This window comes from Podarcis liolepis (genome assembly GCF_965112155.1).
Source record: "Podarcis liolepis genome assembly, chromosome: 8".
Lineage (NCBI taxonomy): Eukaryota > Metazoa > Chordata > Lepidosauria > Squamata > Lacertidae > Podarcis > Podarcis liolepis.
In genome coordinates, this window is record NC_139560.1 from 50,007,903 (window position 1) to 50,032,218 (window position 24,316).

General features: G+C 38.0%; 1 protein-coding gene across 6 annotated transcripts in view; it reads right to left on the reverse strand.

Moving 5' to 3' along the window:
- Positions 1-1,869: 1,869 nt before the first annotated feature.
- The window catches only part of SPIRE1 (spire type actin nucleation factor 1), an 86,683-nt gene continuing 64,236 nt past the window's right edge, over positions 1,870-24,316 (reverse strand). For 2 of the 6 annotated variants that reach the window (XM_083518650.1, XM_083518649.1), the window contains 9 exons: positions 21,205-21,295; positions 19,700-19,842; positions 18,051-18,104; positions 16,438-16,611; positions 10,216-10,353; positions 8,768-8,838; positions 7,721-7,748; positions 7,151-7,287; positions 1,870-5,729 (listed from right to left, as the gene is read on the reverse strand). In XM_083518650.1, coding sequence (XP_083374776.1) covers positions 5,471-5,729; positions 7,151-7,287; positions 7,721-7,748; positions 8,768-8,838; positions 10,216-10,353; positions 16,438-16,611; positions 18,051-18,104; positions 19,700-19,842; positions 21,205-21,295 — 1,095 coding nt within the window. In that variant the 3' untranslated portion in view covers positions 1,870-5,470. The remainder of the gene's footprint in view (positions 5,730-7,150; positions 7,288-7,720; positions 7,749-8,767; positions 8,839-10,215; positions 10,354-16,437; positions 16,612-18,050; positions 18,105-19,699; positions 19,843-21,204; positions 21,296-24,316) is intronic. The other 4 variants (XM_083518652.1, XM_083518651.1, XM_083518654.1 and 1 more) reach the window with 2 other exon arrangements.

Sequence of the window (24,316 nt, forward strand, 5' to 3'; positions counted from 1 at the left end):
AAACATTCAGCATTTTAAGTCTTGTAAGTGCAAATCTAGCTGGAATTCCACAAGGGTGCTTGTAGAGTCATTACACTATTAGTAGCTTTTAAACAAGATTTATTTATTATGTCTTTTTAATAGCAAAAAGATAAATGGGTTCTCCGTATTATAATTCAGAAAGATGTAATATAAAAACAGTAAACTAAACTGCCGGGTATGTTCCTCTTTGGCACCCATCAGATTGTGGCAATATTAATTACAAGCTATTTTGTCTGCAATGATGTATTTTATATCCAATTTTGTAAGACCTACTGATCAATTGTATTCTAAAAATTGAAAAGTACTTAAGCTGGTGCTTTTAGAATCAGTGGTGTGGAGACCTCACCTCCTGCCCAAATGATGGCTAGATTTGCATGCAAGTTGTAACACATTATAATGGGTATTTCCCCCCGGCTTAGAATTTTCCTTAGCATGGCATTACATCATGCTCATTCCAGAATATCACTTCGTGTTAGCTTAAGCCAAAAAAATTTAAATGGGTACTATAAATCATGTGACCAACCCCCCCCCCACCAAATAAATAAACAAATAAATACCAGCCATGTAAAACTAGTTGCATGGTCCCTTGGATCCAAGTGTGGTCAGTGCCATCTTGGGGGAAAACATCCACCATGTACGAAACAATATGCAAATTCAATCCTTCAGGAGTCAAATTGGTGTCACAGATAAAAATTTCTTCAAAAAATACGCAATACAAATACCAGGTAATTTGGAGTAGAGTTACATATATATTGCAAATGACAGAATGTCATTTGAATTTGCTAACATCATGGAACCTTCAAATTACTAAAGCAAAAAACAAAACAAAAAAACCAACCACCAAGTATTTGAACCTGAACTTAAGTTATTTTTCGGAAGTAATCCTGAATACATAAATAATATGCAACAGTATTCTTGATTATCTCATAAACAAGAGATTAAGAGTGCAATCGTAAGCATGAGAGAATAAACACAGTAGGATGCACCATGTGAATATGCAGAAGATTGTGCTGTGCAGTTTGCATCTAGAGTATTTAAAATTTCTTAGCCTATAAGCCACAGTAGCTTCTGCTTTTCCGCAGCCACGAACACAGTCAATAAGTTGCCTGAAAATCTTGTATTTGGTTTCCAGTGCAACTGCAGTCTTTTAACTGGCGAGGGGAGGGGGGAGAGCACTTGTTCTTTCTCTTCAAGGCAGAGAAAGAGTTGTGGAAATTGCGGAGGTGAGGGAGGGAAAGATGGTCTACAATTAAAATACTTGTGCTGTTAGAATTCCAAAATTGTGCTAACAAGTACCCACATGTGATGCCATCGCTTGCCAAATACCTGCTTGGTGTGTCAGCATTTCGCAAATGAAAATGTGAAACCATGCGTTATTAAAAGGGAACCTCGTCTGACTCGCTTCACGTGCAGTAATCACAGAACTTTTTATTAATAGGGATAGGCAGAACAAAAGGGGTTGGGGAAGAGGGGTGATAAGTTTGAATTAATGTGTTATTGAATATGCTTCCTTTGGTAGAAAGGCCAAATTAATTTATTTTCTGACAGAATTTACACAATTAATGTAAATGTAGTCGTTGCAGAGCCTAAGGATTCAGCACAAATGACATGTAATTAGAAATGCAGCTTGAGGTACAGAAATGTTTTTGGGAAAGTTTTTTAAACTTCGGTTTGTGAATCTTGTGCCAATTAAATGCTTAAAAAAAATAGCCCATCAAAATTGCTTTATTGCTGTTCTTCAGATACATCTGACAGATTTTCTTCCTTTCATGCAGCCCAAGCAAGTACTAAAATATTCATTTCAAATATTGTACAGAGTTATAACAAATTATTAACACAGACAAAAGCTATGACAGAAAGGTGTTTTTATTTTCCTCATATTTCATATTTAAATAAAGGATTTCAACCAAAATAATAATAGAGTAACATTGTCACCAGGGATGCATAAAAGTTCTGTCTGCACACCAAGGCATTGCAAAGGCTTTGTTGCCACCTTCTGCAGAGCGGAGCTAGCTTGGAATTTCCCACAAAATATTTTCATGTACAAAACAGACAATCATTTTACTGGATGCAGGTTTTCTACAATACACTTGGGGTACTTCCTAGATTTATTAGTAATTAGAAAAATAAATGCTTTAAAGTTCTTATGGTGCCAAGTTTGCTGTTCTAGATAGCCTTTCTCCTCTTTAAAACTCATTTAAACATTGGTATGATTTCTGATAACACAGAAGTTGGCTCATTTAGCTTATTTTGAATTTCCTCTTCACTCTTCATGAGAAGGTTGATTCTCACTACAAAGAGTGGTGGTTCTCCAAAGTTAATATATTTTACACATATTTACAAGTTGATACGACTATGTTGAAACAGAGTAGGGCACCAAAAAGCTTCACGTTACAGGCAGCTTTCTGTGATATGGAGAAACAGAGTGAATATCCTTATTACTTGGACCACAGTTGGAATATTAATGGCAAGGTGACAAGAATGTTATGTCACATAACACAACACTCAAGGAACCAAATTTCCCCTCAGGCTTCAAACAACAACTTTGTGGAACTTCCTCCCCCAAATTAAAGGCCGGCATATTTCCTTCATCCTGACAGAAAGAGTCAAAGAGGAAATGAGAAAGGCAAAGGGCACTTGGAAAGTGGTGACTGAAAAATATCGAGCTTGCTAGTGGCAGTTTCTATTAAGATCGAATGCTGCATGTGGCTGTAAGTGCATTGTCAAAGGGAAAGAGAGAAGGAATTGTGTTGTCTGTGTGCAGGGATAAAATTATTGAGACAAGTAAGCGGCCTCCGCTTATATCGCTGGCATTCAAGGTGACTCACACTGTCAGCACTTCAACCTCAAACCCCTCACCTTAGAATTTGAGTGGCCCTCTACCAGAAAGATCCCCACTTCACTCCCTGTAATCTGACTGGACCCATAGGAGCACCACAGTTCATGTGTGCAATACTAATAAAGAGCCTAGAAAATCTAAAGAATATTTAATAGAATGAGTCCCAGACACATTTCACAAAGAGAATTCAGGCATTTGTCTGAACACGTGAACTCTGTATCTGTAGGCAGGAGATAGCACATGCAAGCCCTGCCCCACACATTTGTTCCAAAACTTCCCCGCGTTGAGCAGGATAGGTCTATAAGGGCATAGTACTTGCATTCCCTTAAATGTGAGTAGAGCATCATGCATGATTGGGTACCCTGCTCAACCTGGGGAAGGCTGGAGACTGAGCGTGTGAGCTGATATAGATGGAGTTGCTGGGAGCAGGCTTTCCATCCATAGATGTATTTTTGTGTTCAGGCACATATCAGAATACACCTTATTTCTCTAGAAAAGTAGCTAGACAACTGGTTCTTGATAAAGACCCCAGATTGAGGAAATAGAGCAGATTAGCTGTATGGGAGGAGAGGAGAGGACACAGAAAACCTGGAAGGGTGAGAATCTCCTAGCTGATGCCTCACCTTACTGGGAGCCATTGCTGATGCCTTTGTGAGCTGTGAAGTGACCCCTTTGCTTCCACACAATTTGTGGCATTTATTAATAAAATGTAGCAAAATATAAAAGGAATAGGTGCTTTCAGTCCATTTTTTCCAAGCTGATTAATGGGAAAAAGAACAATACTTCTCGGTCTGATGTCATCACAATGCTATTTTATCATGTCAATTAACTTCTGCTGTTATTGACCATGGGTTATGTCCATTGGTGGAACTCTTGTGGCTTTCCTTGTCGGAGTGTTTTATTTTGCCAGTGAGAATTCCTCAATTGTGCCAACAGTGCCAGTTTTGTTTGTAGTGTAGATACGGCCTACATTTGTTTATCCAATGAAAATAGAGTAGTCCCACTGTCTTGGCTGAGTTGCTTAAGAATAATTGGACCAGAGACCCCATTGCATCCTAAGACCCCAAACATTTGTGCTTGTGCAGTTAGTTAAATTTCAGATATTAGAGCAGCAATATCAGACTTTTAGGCTTTACATAGTAGCTCTATTTCTTGGCCTCTAATGTTTTGGTTTTCTTGGGAGATAAGATTCATTTCTCAGCATATTTTCATTAAACAAATGTCTGGATAGAGATTGCATTTAAGCAGATTCTGCTTATTTTGAAAGTGAACTGAGATGTCTCTCATCAACCTAAAATGTAAAAATGAAAATTCAAATATTTGAATCCTTCCTATCATATACCGAATGCTGATATTAAATATGGACCTAGCCATTAAAAACGTGAAAGGATTATTGTTCCTGTCCACTGGATGATTTGCAAATATTTATAACTGTGCTGTTATAAATATAAAAACAACCTAGCTGCATACTCTACACTAAGCCTCTGTTTACATTTAAAAATCGGAATATAAAAGAGTGCAAAAATGTGATGTTTGGTAATATTCCTGGAACTTCAAAACAGCTAGACAGTGTTTCTCCAAACCTTAAAAAAAACCTACCTCTCAATCTGAGACACTCCTGCCTCAAATTTTTGCAGGGTATAAAATTTCTTTACAGCCAAGATACAAACCCCTGTAAAAATGGGGCTTATAATGGATATGCTTCCAGACCCTTAATTATAGCAGTACTTAGGTGTTCTACTATAATACAAATATACATATGATCTATTTTCTCAGGATTGTCACCCAGAGAATGTTCTTAATTTTACAAAAAAAATCATTAATATTAAAAAGTTGCACTTATCTTGCATCCCCTCCATAGAGAGTATTTTGCTTATGTCTAAAAGCTACAACTAACAACTACTGCAACTAACATTCAGAATACATTCAAGATAGGGAAGAAACTGCTATTACTTTAGACATAATACACTTATCATTATACTGGAACAAGTAGCAGCTGCAGGAAATAGTTACCCAATCCAGGCTTCTTAGCTTATTCAATATTTTATTCTAGAACCCAGACCATATAAACTATCTAGTTTGGATTGATCGACCATGCTGAGCACATCCTTTAAAGCTTTGTGCTATACCGTAAGGCATTAAGAGCCATGGCCCCCGTCAATTTTCTGTACAAGCATGGGCTTGTGTGCCACAAAGACTGAAATGTAAATGTTAGTTGGTAGTAAATGCCAGCATAGTTCGATAATTACAACTGTGCTAACACCATTGTGTAGTTCTGTAACTATATTTTGACTCTTTTCTTGAAAATTATCGAAGGAATGAACACTGGAAAAAATAATGCAAGTAAAGGCGCTCTTTGTACACTGTGCCACATACAAAAAGGCAACAATTTCAAACGGACATTTTCTTCCTGTGCAAACAGTTTTATCTACTGACCTGCTGCATAGCCCAATTTCTTACTTTCTCTCTGTGTATAAATTATGGAGTGGCAAAACCAGTGATCTAATGCAAATGTAAGCTGTCGGGTGGAACAACGGAAAAAAGACATTCTGGTTTCACCGAGTTCTCTCAAGACTTCATGAATACAAAGCAAAGAGAAAGGCACACAGCTCAGATCTCATTGATAGTCCTCTCAGAAGGGCAATACTCCGAGGTGCCTGGGGAGGACATGTAGAATGACTGGGTTTTCCTTTTTAATCTGGCTCGCTTGTTAGCCAGGGAGAGGCTGCGGCGGCTTGAATTGATGATTTCTGAAATGAACTTTTTGCAGTCCACACACACTTCCATGGTGCTCCAGTCCTCCATTAGCTCTTTTGGAAATAGTGCTTCTTCATCTGATTTATCTACAGACTTGGACTTTGAGGATAACCTGAAAACAAAGCAGCAATTCTATTCTTATTAGGGTTATTTAGCTTTCCAATTGTACTAGAGAGGTGAACTCTGTGCACTCTAAAATAACAAGGTCTTTTTACTTCCTAACATATTGTGTCAGGGGAGAGAGGTGTTTCTTGTGGCCAGTTATGATTAATGCAAAACACAGATTAATCTTAGCAAAATTGCGCTATTTGGCTAACAGTTATGAAGGCTTTTATGATCTTAGAAAATGGTTATATACAAGCAAGAGAAAAATAAACCTTTGCAAATTAGATTCATAAATGATTTTGCACATTATTTCTATAACTTGAATGGCAACCTTAAGCTGAAAAACTAGTTATGTTTCTCTAACAAATAATGAAACTAATTTTATGACTAGTGAGTACCAAAAAAGACAATTGCAAATTCAAATTTTAATTTTAATTTTAAAAAGCTAAGCAAGTTCTTTTCTTGTAGCAAAACCTTAAAAACTAAAGATTATGTCCGATTGCAACCTTTGGGGGTGGCTTTTCAGGGAGTCTGAAGGGCTCCCACAAGAAAATGGAGGTTGAAATGCTTTTATAAATTGAACACCTTTTGACCACTGCCTGGGAACTTGTTGAAGGATAGTGTCTAAAGCTTTCACAACTACCTATAGTACACTTCTAAAAATGTAATAGTACATTTGTGGCAGTATACATCTATTTGCTGGAAGTGCGAGAATCAGAGAGGTGACTTCTTCCACATGTGGTGGGAATGTTCACTGACCAAAAAGAAAAAGGGAAAAAAAGGAAACTAAAGATACCATTGGTCTCAGTGTTATTTTTTTTGCTTTTTCTGTTAAAATATACAAGTGGTTTAGTATGACAAGAACATAAGAAAGTGGCATCTTATATGCTGTTGGAAGCAAAAACTGTTTGCAAAAATGGTGATTAGCAACCACATCAACTGTTAATGAATAGCCAGGTTAATGCATTATGTTAGATTTAAATAGAAAAGCTAAAGATAAATTTGCCACAAATTGGCAGCCATTTATGGACTCAAACAAAGCTCTATGGTTGAACAAAATATATTGTTGTTTTATACTGATTTGAAGTCAGGTTTGGCAAGGATGGTAAATTACTATTTAATCCATTTTATACAGATTCTTGCCTATTTTCTACTTTTAACTTTCCTTTTGAAATAGAATAAATTTTGTGTTTAATTTTGCAAATGTCACCTAATTGTAGTTCTGCAATGTTTTATTTAAATTTTGACAGTTCTCTCCATTTAATTGTGTATTTTTTTTTTAAAAAAAGAGAGAATAATAGTTAGCATCTTAGAAATAAATATATGTAAAAATTCCCTGCCCACAAATAAAATGAACTATGGAATATAGTCCATGAAAGTAGCTGGTAGTAGATAAGCAGTCTAATCTTAATCAGAAGTATTACTTACCTTGGCATGCCCCTAAGGGACCGGTGATGGCTAGTGGAAGGTTTATCTGGCCTCATAAAACTCTCTCCTTTCTGTAAAGCCGAAGGTCCCAGAGAAAAGATGGGAAGTGTAGAATATGGCTTTGATGGCAAGCGCATCTGTTACAAAGGAAAGAGAATAGCAATTATAGACTGAGCCACCTAGAGACAGTGCCATTATGTGGGCTTGTACAACTTTCACAAGCATATTCCCAGTGGCAATGACCCATAATTTGTGAACCATAGAGATACCAAAGCAATACATTCCCTGCAGACTTCTACAGGAGTCCCGTTTTTAAAAATGTTGCAAATACATATATTGCAAATGTTGTAAGAAAATAAATATGAGTGCATGAACACTACTGTGTATATATGGGAAGTATATTCAAAGTAGGGGATGCTGTAAACTGATTTTTTTTGAGGGGGGCGGTTTCTGCTGAATTTTTCCCCTGTTTGTACTTTGTTGTACTATGAAGATAGTAAAGCAGCTGTTCCTGATGAATCACACCATAGATTTTCAGAAGATGAAGGATTTATAGGTTTCTGAACTTACCTTCTTGCAACACTGTGAGCATACAGGCCTACAAAAGAAAAAGAAAATATGTGACTTACTCAGCTAAATGTAGTAATACTTTTTCAGGACAGCATTGGACATGTCTCTTCAAAAGTTGTATTGTTCTTTCCTAGTGAAAATGTTTTACGAGGTATGAACTATTTTTGAATTTCACTGGCTTTAGCTTAAATACCAGAACTCAGGAGGTGGCAAAAAATAAAAACAAAGGTTTGTCATCCAAAGAATCTTGAGCACGTGTCCTGGGTCTTGCCCATCTTCATGTTTCAACTGCAGTCCTGAGCTACAAAAGTGTTGCCTAATGTTAGGGCATACTGTAGCTTAGATGAGAAGTTTAGGGACCTCACAAGCCACGATTGGCATGTTTCCATAGGCAGTCCTATAGATCTTAACCATTATCAGGAAATTAGGAATGGAATGTGTGAAAAACCCAAGAGTCCCATTCAGACTCGACATCAGCACTCTTCTTTTTATTTAATCACATCCTAGAAGATTAGATGGCAAATTTTAAATGGCTCTTACGGGAAACTCGCAGGAACATTAATCTTGAGTGGCAATGTTTTCTTATAATTTCATGCAAGCAGTTTGTATTAGTGAGCATGTATGTGCAGACCAAGGGGACTAAATATCATTCATCCATTTCCTGCTCTTAAGATATTGATTCTGAGAAACATGCACAACCATGGCATTTGAGATATGTTGTTGTAGCATCTACTCCTTTCTTTGTCAACTTGTTCTTTTTATGTCATTCTACCAACTTCAAATATTAACACTAAATCTGAAAGTGCTTTTATTCTGTCTTATGTCCTATCCCATAATGAGCATTTGCTAATCATCCCTAATCATTATCTAGGAAAACACAAAAACTCCCTGTTCAAATTTTCCTTTACTCCTAAATACAGTACAAATGCCACCTTTTCTCCTTCAATTACATACTAAATGTAACACAAAAAGTTAAAAATAAAACAAATAGAATTCTGCTCCGGTGCCTTCACTAGTTATTGGTTACTATGAAAACCAAAGGCTTACCTTTTACAAAACTGACAGGTATAGGACCAGGTGAAGAAAGAAAACCTCCTTGTTCGGCAACAAAAACAGAGCTATAAAAATTGAGAAGAGCCCATAGCATTAGCAGGTCTTTCTAGAAAATCAATTTACTAACATCTAAAAAAAATTATCAGTAAAGAAAAAGGGTAGAAATTGATGTCACACTATTACGAATGTTCTGTCTGCACAAGTATATCAGCTTGGCAAATGGAACAATCTCTGACCATACAGAGTCAATTTCAGGGAGCATGCAGTGGGGGAAACCCAACTGCACAAGCAGAAGCCCTTGCACAGGACTTAGGGAGTTTATGAAGAGCAGCGCAACTCCCCCCACTTTTTATCTCCCTTGCAACCAGCTGTTCAACCTCAAAATGTGCTTTAAAGTTTAGAGGGTTGGGAAAGATTCTGGAACAGATTTGGGGGTCAGGCAAGGAGAAGAAGTAGTTTGCAACCCAATACATCCAAAGTGTAAAGTTAACCAGCCGCCTTATAGATTAAATCAGTGCAATTAAATTTGTGAAATGTTTTCATAGTCCTTTCCTTAATCTAGAAGAAAGCACTCAATTAGAAATCTGACAACACAATCCTAAAAGCATTCTTACTCAGAAAGAAGTTCCAAAGAGTTCAGTAAGAACTGACTGAAGCATTTCCACCATTCTCAAATGACTAGAATTACATGCAACTCAACAACTCAAAGAAATGTATGGTTTTATGGTGCTATTCTTGACTTGATCCAATATAGCACTAAGTAACTGTACTGTTACGGAATGCGAGTGGCGCTGTGGGTAAAACCTCAGCGCCTAGGACTTGCCAATCGTCAAGTCGGTGGTTCGAATCCCCACGGCGGGGTGCGCTCCCGTCGTTTGGTCCCAGCGCCTGCCAACCTAGCAGTTCGAAGGCACCCCCGGGTGCAAGTAGATAAATAGGGACCGCTTACTAGTGGGAAGGTAAACGGCGTTTCCGTGTGCTGCGCTGGCTCACCAGATGCAGCTTGTCACGCTGGCCACGTGACCGGGAAGTGTCTTCGGACAGCGCTGGCCCCCAGCCTCTTAAGTGAGATGGGCGCACAACCCCAGAATCGGACACGACTGGCCCGTACGGGCAGGGGTACCTTTACCTTTACCTAACTGTACTGTCAGCTCAAAAACATACACTTATGTAATGGGACTTTCCTTCCTTCCCAAATCTGCTTTGGAGGGTTGGGGGGAAACCCATAACAGTTTTAGGGGATGTGCAAGGGAAAAAGAAGGTGAGAAAATCCTATTGCAAAATAATAAATCCTTGAGCTGAGGGTGGGGGAAGATTACTTAACATGACATTGGATGCAGGCCTTAATTTGTTAATTTCAGGAGCTCTAATAACATTTAGCTGAATTTCTTCATCATCATTCACTCCTGGTTCTCTGGGAAAATCAGCATAAGCATCCTTACCTTTCCTTTCTTGAGGGCAGTATAGACATCTTTATACTGCTGGTACTTCTCTAGCTCGGCCTTCACTAACACTTGACGGATGTGCATTACTTCTTCCACTGTAAGAGCCAGGCATTCCACTGGGTAACAAAACTCCTCCTGAAAGCCAAAAGGTTCTATTTTAAATATGTATCTCACAGAATTTCATAGCCACCAGCCTAGAGAGCCAGTCACCTGGTTAGTAAGTTGAGGAGAGAAAAGATTTCATCACCCAAACCAGAAGTGTATATCTGGTCCAGAGGCATCACGTGTTTCCAGAAGGCTAAGAGTTTAGAATTTGCAACCAAAGGGGTCTAATGCGCACTAAAAGCATATTGTCATTTATTAAGCCAATCACTGTATTATGAACCTCACATTATAGATGTGTGTTCTGATGCAGAAAAATGCAAAATAATGTTGCCTGCCACTGAAAACACAGGCGCTTATTTTCACTGAAATGTCTGACACTCTGTGATGCCTAGAACAGACTGAGAAATGGTTAGTAGCCCAATCCCAAAGAAAACTTTATTCTGTGGTATCATATGTAGGTAACATAGTATGCTAAATATCCAGTACAGTTAACATTACACGCAGGTTATATTGTTCCCGTATAATGTTACACAATCAGTTTAAACTTCATACAGTTACATACAGTGATATTTGTGACACAAATATAGTATTGCTTTCTGACACTAAAACTCCCTAGCAGATTGATGCTAAGCTGAATACACATTCAGCACTGATGGTACCACAGGATAAAACACCAATTCCCAATTATTTGTAATTGATTAAATAAATCTAGCTAAAAGACAGAAATTATTTGCACATCCCACTATGTTGTGCTTTCTAACAGGGCACAGTAAGTCTTGCAACATGGTATGTTGACCCTACTGGTTTGTACAAGGGTAACCAGTCATCTATGGTGTGGAGCTAGGACTTTAGCCTAGTTCCAAGTCCAACATTATCAGCTGTCAGAAACAATGGCAGGAAATTTCCATAAGCATAGAAGCATAATACTGCACATTTGGAAATCCAATTTGCAAACCAAATATGCAATTAAGATCCGCTGCAAGTTATTTAATTTTACAGTCTAAAGATTTTCTGTCTTTTAGGAAGAAAAAAATCAATTATGATGTATACCAGATAAAAATGTGCATTTAGGAGCCACCATATATATTTTAAAAACTGCAGTCTTACCAATCTAGAAATGGAATACACACAGAAACTTCATCTTGCTTAAGGTGCCCACAAAGGTCTATAAACTGAGTGAAATTTGCCTTTGTAATCATTACTTTCTTGGTATTGTTGAAGATGCCATTTTTTTTGAAGAGCCAAAATTTAATACAGCTTGCTTTGAAGGATACTTTGCTTCAAAGCAAAGCCAAATGTGTTTCATAACCAACACATTTCAGAAAACAATTATGCTTTCTAATGTGCTTCCAATGCTAGGTAAAGACCTTTTATTTCCCAAGCTTTTTAAATTAAAAAAAAACACCCTTTTCTTGATCTGTTTTATTTTGGATACTGTTTTTAAAGAGTTTCTGTTTCTAGTTTTTAAATGCATTAGTTATTTATGGTTTTTAATATTTTATTATAAGGTCTTGGGTTGGATCCTGAGTTGCTTTCAGTGAATAGAAAGACTCCTCCTATTCACAGAATGGATTGCAATCCAAAAAGAGCAAGCAAGAATAGGTGGCTTTTGCCTGTTTCCCCTTCCAATCCCTTACCACACTGCCTTTGAGGCCTTCAACCCCCCAGGAGGGATGTAGGGCTAAGGGAGAATAAACAAAAAATACTTATTTCCATTTCTTCAAGTGAGTGGAGTTCTGTTCTTCAGAACTCTGGATCAAAGCCATTGTATCTGATTGGCAGGGAATCTTATCAAAATAAATAGTGATGGAGGCTGACCCAAGGCCTCGCTTCATGTTCCAACACCAGGAGAGACACATTTTGTTGCAATTGTGACAGGGCTTTTCAGTTGGGGTATCGGATTGTGCAACTGCCTCCTCCCAAAAAGATTTGATTAGCCTATTCAGCGATGATTGTTAGGTGGGTGGTTAAGATTTACTTTATTTTGGAAGGCTTTTGATTAGTTTTTAATTCATTCCTGCCTGTGGATTTGTTCTGTTAACTTGTTTTAAGACTCTTGGCTTTCATAACATTGTCTAACTGGTATCAATGTTGTAAATTGCCTTGACTGAACCTTTCAGGACTGAAATCTATAGTGTATCCAGTTGTGTCTCCCTGCTGACAGAAGTGACAGAAGGCACTTTGATCCAGCAAAGGCTTCATTAGCTGAACAGTAGGCAATCTGCACCCCCCTCCAAATCTGATCAAGAGGGTTTGGAGACCTTTTGGCAGATAAGTGTATGGACCAGCAGGAGAAAGGGAGAATTTGCCAAAACCACCTCCCCACCTTTCATCAGCAGAGAGGCACAACTGTATACAATTCATAAAATATCAAGTAGAGGAATGTGGTTCAGTTTTTAATGCAAAAGGGATGCATGCGTGGTGGTACTAAACCCCCTCCCACCTGTGGTTGACCTCCATGCAGTAGTTATGTCCCCTACCCCCAAGAACATTTCTTCTGAGCATATCTATCTCCCTCCTTTTAACTAACACCATATCAATATACTGACTATACCCCAATGTTTCAAGAGCAGTCCATGATGCCACATTGGGATGAGGAACACAAAGCCAAAATCTAATTGGACATGCAGAACTGAACCATTACTCTGAGCTAGATGGCTTTTGAAAGCTAGTCCACCATATTCAATGAGAATTTCTATACTATATCATCATTATTATATTTATCTCTGCCATCCCCTCGCACACTTTATCATCACAAGGCAGCTTAGGCTGAGAGCATGTGCCCGGTCCAAGGATAGCCAGTGAGTGTCAGGGTTAAGTGGACTTTTGTCCAAGTCTCCTAGTTTACTACTATTAGCACAACACTATTTATTGTGCTAGAATTTCTTCCATTTAAGTATACTTAGGATTACACCAAAGTGATACACATACCATTTCAGAGAATGAAAGAGAAAAATTCAAGTTTGGAAATGTGTGCACCATACAGACACACTCACTAGAAAGCCAGTATAGACCACAACCTCAACCTTTTCTGCTTTGTAATACATGGCATAGCCTTTTAAAAGATTTCAATTCTAATAGTATTTGCTTAAATCCTTCCCTTAGCTATCTTTACTGACTGCAACCAATTAAAATAGCACTTAGGACCCATTACTACCAGCTACACTGGAGTTCTGTAATAGCTTTATTTGTACAACTAATAAGTGAAAATGTGAACTATGCTATGTCTCTTAAGGATTTTTTCTTTAATATACTCTACTGTTCTCCACTACAGAAGACAAAGAAAATATTTTTCCATTAAAAAAATAATCTATGTACAACTACAGACATGAGCAAAAAATTAATAATTTTGGTCTAAATGCTTTTTTTGTATTTTCAAGAAGTTAAAACAAGGACAACCAAACTGCAATGCAACATTAAAACAAATGATAGAGATACTGAGTTCTTATGGGAATATATTTTGAGATGTTGCAATGAGATTACATATCAGCTAATATCCTTTTAATGAAAGCAAGTCATTGAGCAGTCCAATCGAAGTTTATTGAAAGAGGCATTTGGCGTTTCCAGTTCCATACAAAATCCATTCCACTATCATGAGTACATGTAAATGAGTGTACAACATTGTCTAATATCTTTTTATTTCTAAGATTTTAAAAATGAAAATAATGAAAATCCACTATTTGCTGGATTTGAACACGTTAATATTGAATAAATTTGATATAGCAGAAGCACAAGCAATCATGAGTTCAAAATGACAAGCATGGCTGACTGCATTCCCAGAACCTGAGAACCAGAAGGTCAGTTATGTAAATTCTGATGTTTATCTGAAAAGGACCACAAAGTCTTTAGTGCTTGAAGGAGGTTTTTCATCATGTGAGTCTCAGTATGTCTTGACTGTATCACTCTGCGTGTCTCTAATAATATTGGCCAGGATCCAAACAACAAGGGAATTACTCCCATGATCTCAAAAACTCTACTGGACTTGTGTCCCCGCCCCAACAGTTGCCCCCCCCCTTTTTGTATGGCAAACTGTTTTTGAAACTGAAAGGAGCTTCAAAATCATGATAGGACATGGGAGGTCAGATATGGGGGTGGGGCAGGGAATGATGGACAAAAGATCTATTTAGATCCAAGCAATTTAATTTCCATCTTATGTTAATTGTACCCAACAGGCTGTAAAACGTGACTGTGATTCATCACCATGTATTTAAAATAGTTGCTAAAATATACTTGTAATGCCTTTTCCGCAATGCTCATTAAAATGCATGGGAGACGCACTGAGCATTGTTATGCCTTTTCATTTTTCCTAAGGAGAAATTTCTCTGGTTTGTGCCTAGCAACTTCCCCACAAATAATTAAACATCTATAATACTGTTGTTTTTATGAGAGTTTAACTTTCGTTTCTAAATATGTACTGAATCCATTTTTTATTGAACATGACAAAGAGTTTGAGTATGGAATAGTTTAAGAGTGCTTCCAACTGGGCTTAGCGTTGTAAATGAGTCATTCAGATTTCACATATGGCTTCACTGGCAATGGGTGTTTTTTAAAAATTAATTTATTGGATTTTCTGTGGAAAGGGTCTAATTACATGGCAAAAAACAAAGGCTGGTGTTTTGATGCTTATGACACTGTGATCACTGCAGAAAAAACTTGCAATCTCCTAATAAACACCCATCTGGAAGCACCTTTTATGATCAGGGATTTTTTTAGGGGTGGCGGCTCATAACCTAGCCTCATGGATCTGTTGCTAGAAGTACCTCAGAATCCAAAGTGAGGGAAATCCATTCAGTTCCACTCTATATTCTAATTTGGGGTGCGTTCATACTACCCCTTACTCTGCATCCAGTGCGCCCACACTGCTAATTTTTGAAATCACATTCACATGTTGTTAGCCACAATCCTTACCAATCCTGTGGTTTCTTAACAAGAATTGCTGAGATTCGTGAGGCTTTTCCCTCCTCAAACCAGCTTCAATCTGATTAGAAAACTGGATGCTGAGTAGGCAGGAATGTGAACATAGCCTAACAGTGGTTGTTCAGGTGCAGATGACAGCTTCATGAACAAGAGTTCCAGGGGGGTTGCAGGGGCAGGAGACCAAAAATGCCATGTGCATCGGTTGAAGTCATCCCTGGCCCCTCCCTAATGTGGAAAACTCTGTGCAAATAAGACTTGAAACACAGCAGAGAAAAATGAACTTGCTGTGCTTCAAGCCACTAATGTGAGCGGACCCACAGGCTGCTGCTAGTCTTGCTTCCACTGGGCTGAGACAGAAGGCCAGGGTACTTGCTGATGCAGTTCTCTTTATAGTTCTTCCTGCACCAGAAACAATTTAACTAGCTTTGGGGTTTTACTAGTAGGATGGAGCCTTGAAGCTAATAGCACTGCTTTCATGGTGGAAATGGCTCATTTGACTGGACTGAAAGTGTCCCATATATATCTTGCGCTCTTATATTGCTACTTATCAAAAACTAATAAAGGAGTAACTTTAATCAGGTAAAATATAGTAAATATTGATAGACTGGTAGAGCAAGAAAACCTACATTGTATATATTCTGCAATTCAATGTTATTGTAACAAATATATTAAAATTTCCCTCAGATGTCCTTACACAAATCCTCAGAATTCAATATGCTTCTTAAACATACTTGATTTATAAACACTGGTTAGTGATTATATTTGCTTGCTGAGTTGGCACACACAAAGAGAGAAATAATGTATAAATATCAGAATTTAGGCAAAACTGGACATCTGTGGTTTCAGATAAGTGGTTTTAAAATAATTTTTTAATTCTTCTGAACTGGCTTTCCACTGCTTTTTATTTTTATTATTTAAAATTCCACTGATTTAAGATTATGACAATTCCTTCCCTAATAATCTTGTGATGTTGCATTTTTGGTTTGCTGTCCTTTCATAAGTGATTTCTGTTCCCCAGCAAATTGATTAGAGAATCTACACATGCACAGAAAAGACTACAGATGTTGAAATCAACTTGAATCAGAATCCGGTGATAATCTAGGCTGTTAATTCTTGCCATAGCTTTGAAAGCTCTCCCCTTTTTGAGGGGAGAAAAAGATGGCTAAGAAAGTATATAGGCAGCAGTGCAAGGCAAACCTTTGAGAGTGTCCACTTGTTGTTAAGAGCTCTCTCACAAAGATAATATATAGTCCTTGCCACCCCAAATAAGGCTGCTTCAAAGGGATGGGAGCTAAGCTGAGAGGCTGTATGTATGGTTGGGAAAAGTGTTTTGAGCGTCAATCTTGGAAATAAACCTGTTATCCTGGGAACCTGAACAACAGACAGGAAGGAGAAAAGGGAATGCTGAACACAAGCAACAATTTTACCCGTGCTTCTGATGTAACTCTAGCTCAAGTATTAATTTCCTTAGCATACTAGCAAGACAGTTTAATGAAAGTGTAGCTAGTATGTGAAATAGGACAAGTGCCCTTCTAATCCTGCTGAAAAAACAGGCAATTTTCTGTTCACTGGAAATGATGGGGTTTCTTTCACCTTGGGAGACCAACTGCCATCATTGGAGCAGAAGATAAGCCATGAAATTTCATCAATCCTGGGGGAAGGGATGAAGAAATTTGCCATTAAATTTAAAGTAGGTAACATTTTGAGCTTATTTATGTCACTTCCTTCATATTTTGAGCCTGTCCAGTAATGGAATTGCATCCCTAAAGCCATATGTTAGAACTAGGCAAGGAAGTCTAACAGTTAGGCAAGGAAGTCTAACACTGAAAGTCTTCAATGATTTGAAGTAGCTGCTTAAATTTCTACAGTTTTTTAATTGAAAAAATGGTTATGAAATGTCAGGTATCACCCCTAGGAGGCACTATGACACAATACAAATACATTTATCACGCACAAAACACCATAATAATATCTCTTTTCTCACATCATCTTTTAAAATAGCATGACTGGGCCACATTTGTTTACAAAAATGTATGAAGTGTGCATAAGGCTATAAGTATGAACACAGAACTATATTTCATTGTCAATATATGTGCTGCTTTCTGATACTACAGAAATTATTGCAGCCATTCTTATGTTATGTTAGGCATATTAAATGGACATGAACTTTAAAATTCTCTCTCAGCAAAATGATGAACCAAGGAAAAAACTATTCTATGGCATGAATAAACCTTATAACATTTGTGCGTACTACTTCAAATCCAGTTCCATCAAGGAATTTCTTTGAAACTTCTTCTTTGGTTTGATTAAGTAAACTATACATTTTCTGGATTAGTTAATGGTTGAAACACTGGGATGCAGATGCACCAGAGACATACACTCTGCAAATCTAAAGGAACTGCCTTCTCTGTATGTATCACTTCCATGCACTCTTTTCAATATCTGTGCCACACAAACATTTCCTCAGAACAGAGTGCTTTCTGTTGTGGCACACTGTGAAATGTTCTCTTTTAATAAATTCCATCAAGCCAAGAACTTAAATGAGTAAAGGCCACTCTAAATAAGATTCTGAGCTAAATGAAATTTGGATTTTTATTTTGTTTTCTTTGATTTGGCCAATTGCTATCGATTTATACTTTTTATCGATAATTTTGTGGGGGGGGGGTTGCTTCTGCTACTTTGGCTTTTTCGTTTTTCATTTTATTTTGCTATGTTGTTGTTTTAATGGTATGTTGTAGCCGCCTTCGGTAATTTTACAAGTAAGGCGGAATACAAAATTTTAAAATAAAAAAATAATGATGAATACTTACAAGAAGCCTTCTCATTCTCATAAGGCCAAACAAGAACAGAAATAGGGGGTGCGCCTTTTGATAGTACAAGATATAAAATATTAGATTGTTATTCAGAAATATTTGTAGATGTAAAGTTCTCCATCCATTTCGTATCTGCTGTAATTTTATCAACAGATATTATATTCACATTTCTTGCTCCCATCTTACCTTAGATCTCAAGAACTAAACACAGCTGCCAAAGAACATCTTTCTTCCACAGACAGAGCTCTAAAAGTGAAACCCAGCTAGTACCCAATATCAGCTGACAGTAATGTAAAAAGGCAATAAATTTGATTCTTTTGTGCCTTTTTATTGAAAAAAGAGAGCATAAGAGGTCCCTATAAATGAATAGTAAAAATACTTAAAGAAGACAGTCAATAAAGTTTTCAGATTAATTTATAAAAGGATGGATGAGCTGGGAGGTTTTTCAAAAGCACAAAAAGGAAACTCCAATTTTGTACAGGATCAGAATAATGTTAATCAGAAACGGCAATCAATTAAATACTCCCAAACAACACCCCCCCATGTAGATATGTGGCTGTGATAGGCCTCAGTGGAAACAAACATTTTTGTACCACATAAAAAAAACAGATTTTCTGTATGTTGATTACTTCCCTCAGTCATACTTCAAACAAACTCTCTCTCATGTGTAAAACAATTACTTTCTTTAGCTAACTTTTCAAAAACAATTCTTTTTGTGTTGTACTCTGCATGCTGCACTAACAAATAAGCTTAAGGTTACTGAAATGCCATTTACCTAGGATCATAAGATGTACTCAAGTTAGAATCATATGACAACAAACCATTTGATTTCTTCCTGGGGAATAGACTGTGCCCTCTACATTACTGAAGTATATTATTTAATACAAGTTAACCTCAGCACCTTGAACAGTTGGCATCCAAATCATGGCCTCTTGAGCCAAGGAGGAATAAGAAGGGCTCTCTTCAAGTTAAGCAATGCAAATAAATTGACTTGAAGTGCTTGCAAGTGCCCCCTGCTCTCTCAAAAACTTCTTTCAGTCTTCCTCAGTTCTAAGGGACACTCTTGGGCCCTTCTGGCAAGGGACAAGAGACTAAAAAGTGAACTTGGAACTCTCATATGAAATCCAAGTTATTTAAGGCACAGTGCCAGCCCCAAAGCAGGCATTTTGTTCCCCCATCACACTTACGTGCTGTCGGAAAACTGCTTTCAATTAAAGCCAATTGGCTAATCTGTTGTACTTTGTTTTCAAGAAAAAAATAAAAAATTGTCCTCAATGGATTCTTATATTGCCATGCGATCACATCTGCTCTGGGCTTTTAAAATCAAACTAACATGAGAGAGGGGAAAATATCAACCTTCTTGTTATTTAGAAACATAATAATTTTGTCAGCGTATTTAAATAAAAATGTCATCAACGCTTAAGCACAACATTCAAAACTTGAATCAGAAAGTTCGGAGTTTTCTCCTGGAGTTTCCAATCAGTTTACAGTGGATGAAGCTCAAGTGCTGATTCAAATTCTCACACAGTTCAAGGTAGTATTACATCTGGGTTTCAACACAGCATTTCATTATCCTCTCATTGTTGTGGAGCTGTTGTGTCTTTACCCATCAACCAGTGTCGAAAATTATCTACCACGCTACTTACAAGTGATCTGGAGCTCTGCTTTGTAGGTGGCAGGAACTGTCGAACATTGGTTGGTGTTTCCTTTTCAATGGAATGTCGCCTCTGAGGTGGCTGTCTCCTCTCTGGCTGTGGTGTGGATGATATTGGCAAGAATTTCGGAGGCACTATAAATTCAATCAGCATCAATTAGTTCTAAGTAACAGTTTACTTTGCTAATAATCAGACATTTTCTTTTAAGAACAGGACCAATGACATCAAAGGAACCCAATCCTATTGTTCTACTCAGACTGTGGTGATGCTTTAATAAGTGGAACTGCATCAAGTGTTGAACACAATTTTCAGTGTATTTATTATGGTGGTAAATTTATAAAAACGATTCCAAGTCAGCTTCCAAGCCAAAATCTAATAAAATTCTTCTATATTTATTTTAATACCTTCACGGGAAGATAACAAAAATGTGAGCTAAGGTTTCTTTATAAACCACATACCTTTGTGTGAAATCAACCCAGAGTGAGGCTAAACTATTTCCCCAACAATTCAGGAGGTTAGTTGACCTAATGATTTAACTCCCTTAGTCAATCCACATCTAAACCACTACATTGCAACATTTCTTCACTACATCGGTGGTTGCTATAAGGATACTGCTTCAAATAATTAACATATGTACAATTGTACAGACTGTTAGCTGTATTTTCTAATATGGCTAAAATGATTTCTTGCTTCATTATACCCCATCCCTACAGATTCACATGACTACCAGTGGATTTTGCTACAGTAGGATTCTACAACTAATGAGTAGAAATATTCGGCATTGCTCCCTAGTAATCACAACCTCATCTGAAAGTGTGAAGAGCTTTTTTAAAAAAAGACCATGGAATTACAAAAGCATAATCCTCCCCTCTCCGCAGGCATCACTCTTAATGTTTTGACCTCAAAACAGCACATTTGTAGCTACTCCATAAATGAAAGAGGGCATATGCCAACACAGCTGTTTTGATAGAGGTGATACACAAGTGTGTTGCTCAAACACTCCTCATATGGCCAGTACAAATCTATAGAATCACAGGAGGCCATGAGGATTTCAGATGTTCAAGACTTAAAGGTTGATGCAAAGTCAAATCAAGTAACCTTTATTGGCATCACATAAGAACATTCAGAATACATTCAGAATAGATATGCCAGTATGATCTCGTCGCCACCCCAACAGCACAACAAAAGTTGTCAATAGATCCTGAAGTATCACACCTGTATTTTCCTTTAGACTGATCCGACTCCCTGGACACCAGGACTTTCCTTTTTTTTGCCAATTATTGTTATTTATTTTACAAATTATTACAAATCTTTAACAAATTAATTCAACTTAAAAGAATTTTCTACAACTGGTTTCCTTCTCTCCTTATGAGATATGTCTAAGATAGACCCATGTTGCTGTGTAAGTTTCCTTTAACTTAGTGTCCCTTGCTGGAGTCATCTGCTTCTAGAAGTTCCTACTGTACTGCACACTTTTTCAAAGGTTGGATTCTTACCCTTTTTCCCAGATATGGTCTCTGGAAATGTATCTTCCATTTGGGAGGGAGAAATACTACTGCTGCTGGGTGATTTCTGTACATACTCCTCCTAGAAGAAAGAAAATAGGTCATTTAGATGTTCTTGTTGGTCAATTGCTTCCACTTTAAAAAGCAGACAACATCTGCAATACTTTATTTAACAAGTTCCAATTAAAAGAAATGCTTTAGCATTTCTACTTTCCAGTTATTAGCAAACTTTTCATGTGCCATGATCAGAGTTTTTATCAACACAAGGTACTGAAAAACACTAGTATATATAAACATTGGATCACATTAATAAAAATATTGCTAGAAGACAACAGATTACAAAATCTTGTGGTTGCCCCCCCCAACACCTTTGCTCATGTACCTCTTTGCTCTGTTTCCATAAATTTTCTTATGTATATACTCAACAAATATTACTTTTATTCATTTGAATTTAGAATAGAGTTTGCGGCTTACATACTTATAAAGTATAACATGATTACTTAGCTGGTATTTCTACTCAATATAGCATTTTTCCTATTCTTTAAATTGTATTGGTAATTTGCTTTCAATTTATTATAACATGATATTCAACCTAAGGTCGTATTTACATTATATACAATCCAAGCTGTATTCTCCTGGCTATAAGCATTGAATAAATCACTGTCCCCGGCCAGTAACAGGAGCTTCACATTTTTCTTTTATGGCATCTTCTTTCAAAAAATGGAATTTCAAGTTAAATAAGCTGTAGCTCAGAAATTACACTCAAGCCCTTTCACTGATTGCTGCTATTGTTTAAGTACTTTATCACCAAATCATGACATGGCATGGTGGAAATTTGCACGTCCATATTCCAAAGCAAACTCACTTGATACACAAACAAAGATTTCTGTGCAGGTCATAACGTGGTTCTCTTTGGAATCCAGATCCACAACAAATACTACAAGGTGGCTCAAGAGCTTCATTTTTAACTTTTAAAAAAATGGTACAAGCCATTCTGAGCAGCTACAAAGTACGGCTCCTGTTGCATGGATTAAAAATGGAGCTGCAAAGGCCCCCGGAACAATAGTTTGTGATTATGTGTCGTCACTCTGAAGAAAATTATATGGCAGGGGGTGGGGATGACGTGATTGTTCCTATGGGCTGAAACAGACTTTTTTCTTTTTCTTTTTTTTAAAAAAAGTGAAATTGGCATAAACCAAATTTGAACCATCTATCCATCTGTAATCAAGACTTCTATGTCAGGACTTTAGAGAAGAGAGCTGTAATTAATTCAGTTTCTGTTTAAGTGAAATAAGAGTTAACTTTAACTGAAACACTTGTTAGCATTATATATAAACAGCGTTAAAACCTTGATGATTTTATCACAATGCATTTTGTAATAAAAAAATTCTGGTATTGTAAGTTTGTCTGTTCCAACTCCTCAGTAGCTGAGGGTGGGGTGAGAAAGAGGTGAATGCTTCTGTTACAAGCATGCCTGACCTGGAAATTTTTATAGGCATCAGGAATGCTACCTGGCTTACTGGTGCATGGAAGTTTACCTGCTTGATGGTGTGTCTCCTTGAAATTGCCTTGTTAGCCAAACAAACTGAATCCCCATAGAACATCCCTTAAGTCGCCTGTTCAAGTATTGCTTTGACCTTGAGTCCTAGCAAAGGTTCACGGAAACCTACCGTATTTTTCTCTCTATTACACGCAGATTTTTTCTTCTAAAAAGGAAGGGGAAATGTCTGTGCGTGTTATGGAGCGAATGTGGGGGGGGGTCCCTGGAGCCGATTAGGGGAGCGCAGGAACAAAAATCAGCAAAAATCAATCGTGCGTTGTGTCCGAGAGGGAAACCTGAAAAGAGGAAGTTGCAGCTTTCCTGCATTCTGCCTCAGGGTCTTACTGCCCACCCTCCTCTGTTTCGTTGCTGTGTTTGCTCAAACGGAACAAAGAGCAGGGAAAGCCCCTCCCCTCCAGGCAAGCAGAGGGGAAAGCAGAGGTCTTTCCTTCTAGTAATTCCTCTCTGTGCTCCTCGCAGGCAGCCAGAAAGCATGCAGGAGGAGAGAGAAAGCTGGCTTCGGTTTGTGGAAACTTTTGCCTTTCTTTCCTCCCTCCCGTAAAATCCCTCTCCTGCTTTCTTAGCCAGCTGCTTCTCTGCACAACGCTCTCTTGTCCCTTCTGTGTTTTTCCTTCACTCCCCACTTAAAATGTAGTTACAAAGCATGGATCCACATGGATCCTCAGGATCTTTGCATTGGGCCACCCCAAATTCACCATCAGATCACATAGCAGCCTGCCCCCCCAAAATCACACACCCACTGTTGCCTGGGGCTGCAATGGTGCAAAAACGTGGTTAAAAAGCATGGATCCACATGGATCCTCAGGATCTTTGCATTGGGCCACCCCAAATTCACCATCAGATCACATAGCAGCCTGCCCCCCCAAAATCACACACCCACTGTTGCCTGGGGCTGCAATGGTGCAAAAATGTGGTTAAAAAGCATGGATCCACATGGATCCTCAGGATCTTTGCATTGGGCCACCCCAAATTCACCATCAGATCACATAGCAGCCTGCCCCCCAAAAATCACACACCCACTGTTGCCTGGGGCTGCAATGGTGCAAAAATGTGGTTAAAAAGCATGGATCCACATGGATCCTCAGGATCTTTGCATTGGGCCACCCCAAATTCACCATCAGATCACATAGCAGCCTGCCCCCCAAAAATCACACACCCACTGTTGCCTGGGGCTGCAATGGTGCAAAAATGTGGTTAAAAAGCATGGATCCACATGGATCCTCAGGATCTTTGCATTGGGCCACCCCAAATTCACCATCAGATCACATAGCAGCCTGCCCCCCCAAAATCACACACCCACTGTTGCCTGGGGCTGCAATGGTGCAAAAATGTGGTTAAAAAGCATGGATCCACATGGATCCTCAGGATCTTTGCATTGAGCTACCCCAAATTCACCATCAGATCACATGTCTGTGGCCACAGCATGAAGCACAAAAATGATACATCCACTGTTTCATTCAGAATTTTTTTTCTTGTTTTCCTCCTCTAAAAACGATGTGCGTGTTATGGTCAGGTGCGTGTTATAGAGCGAAAAATACGGTA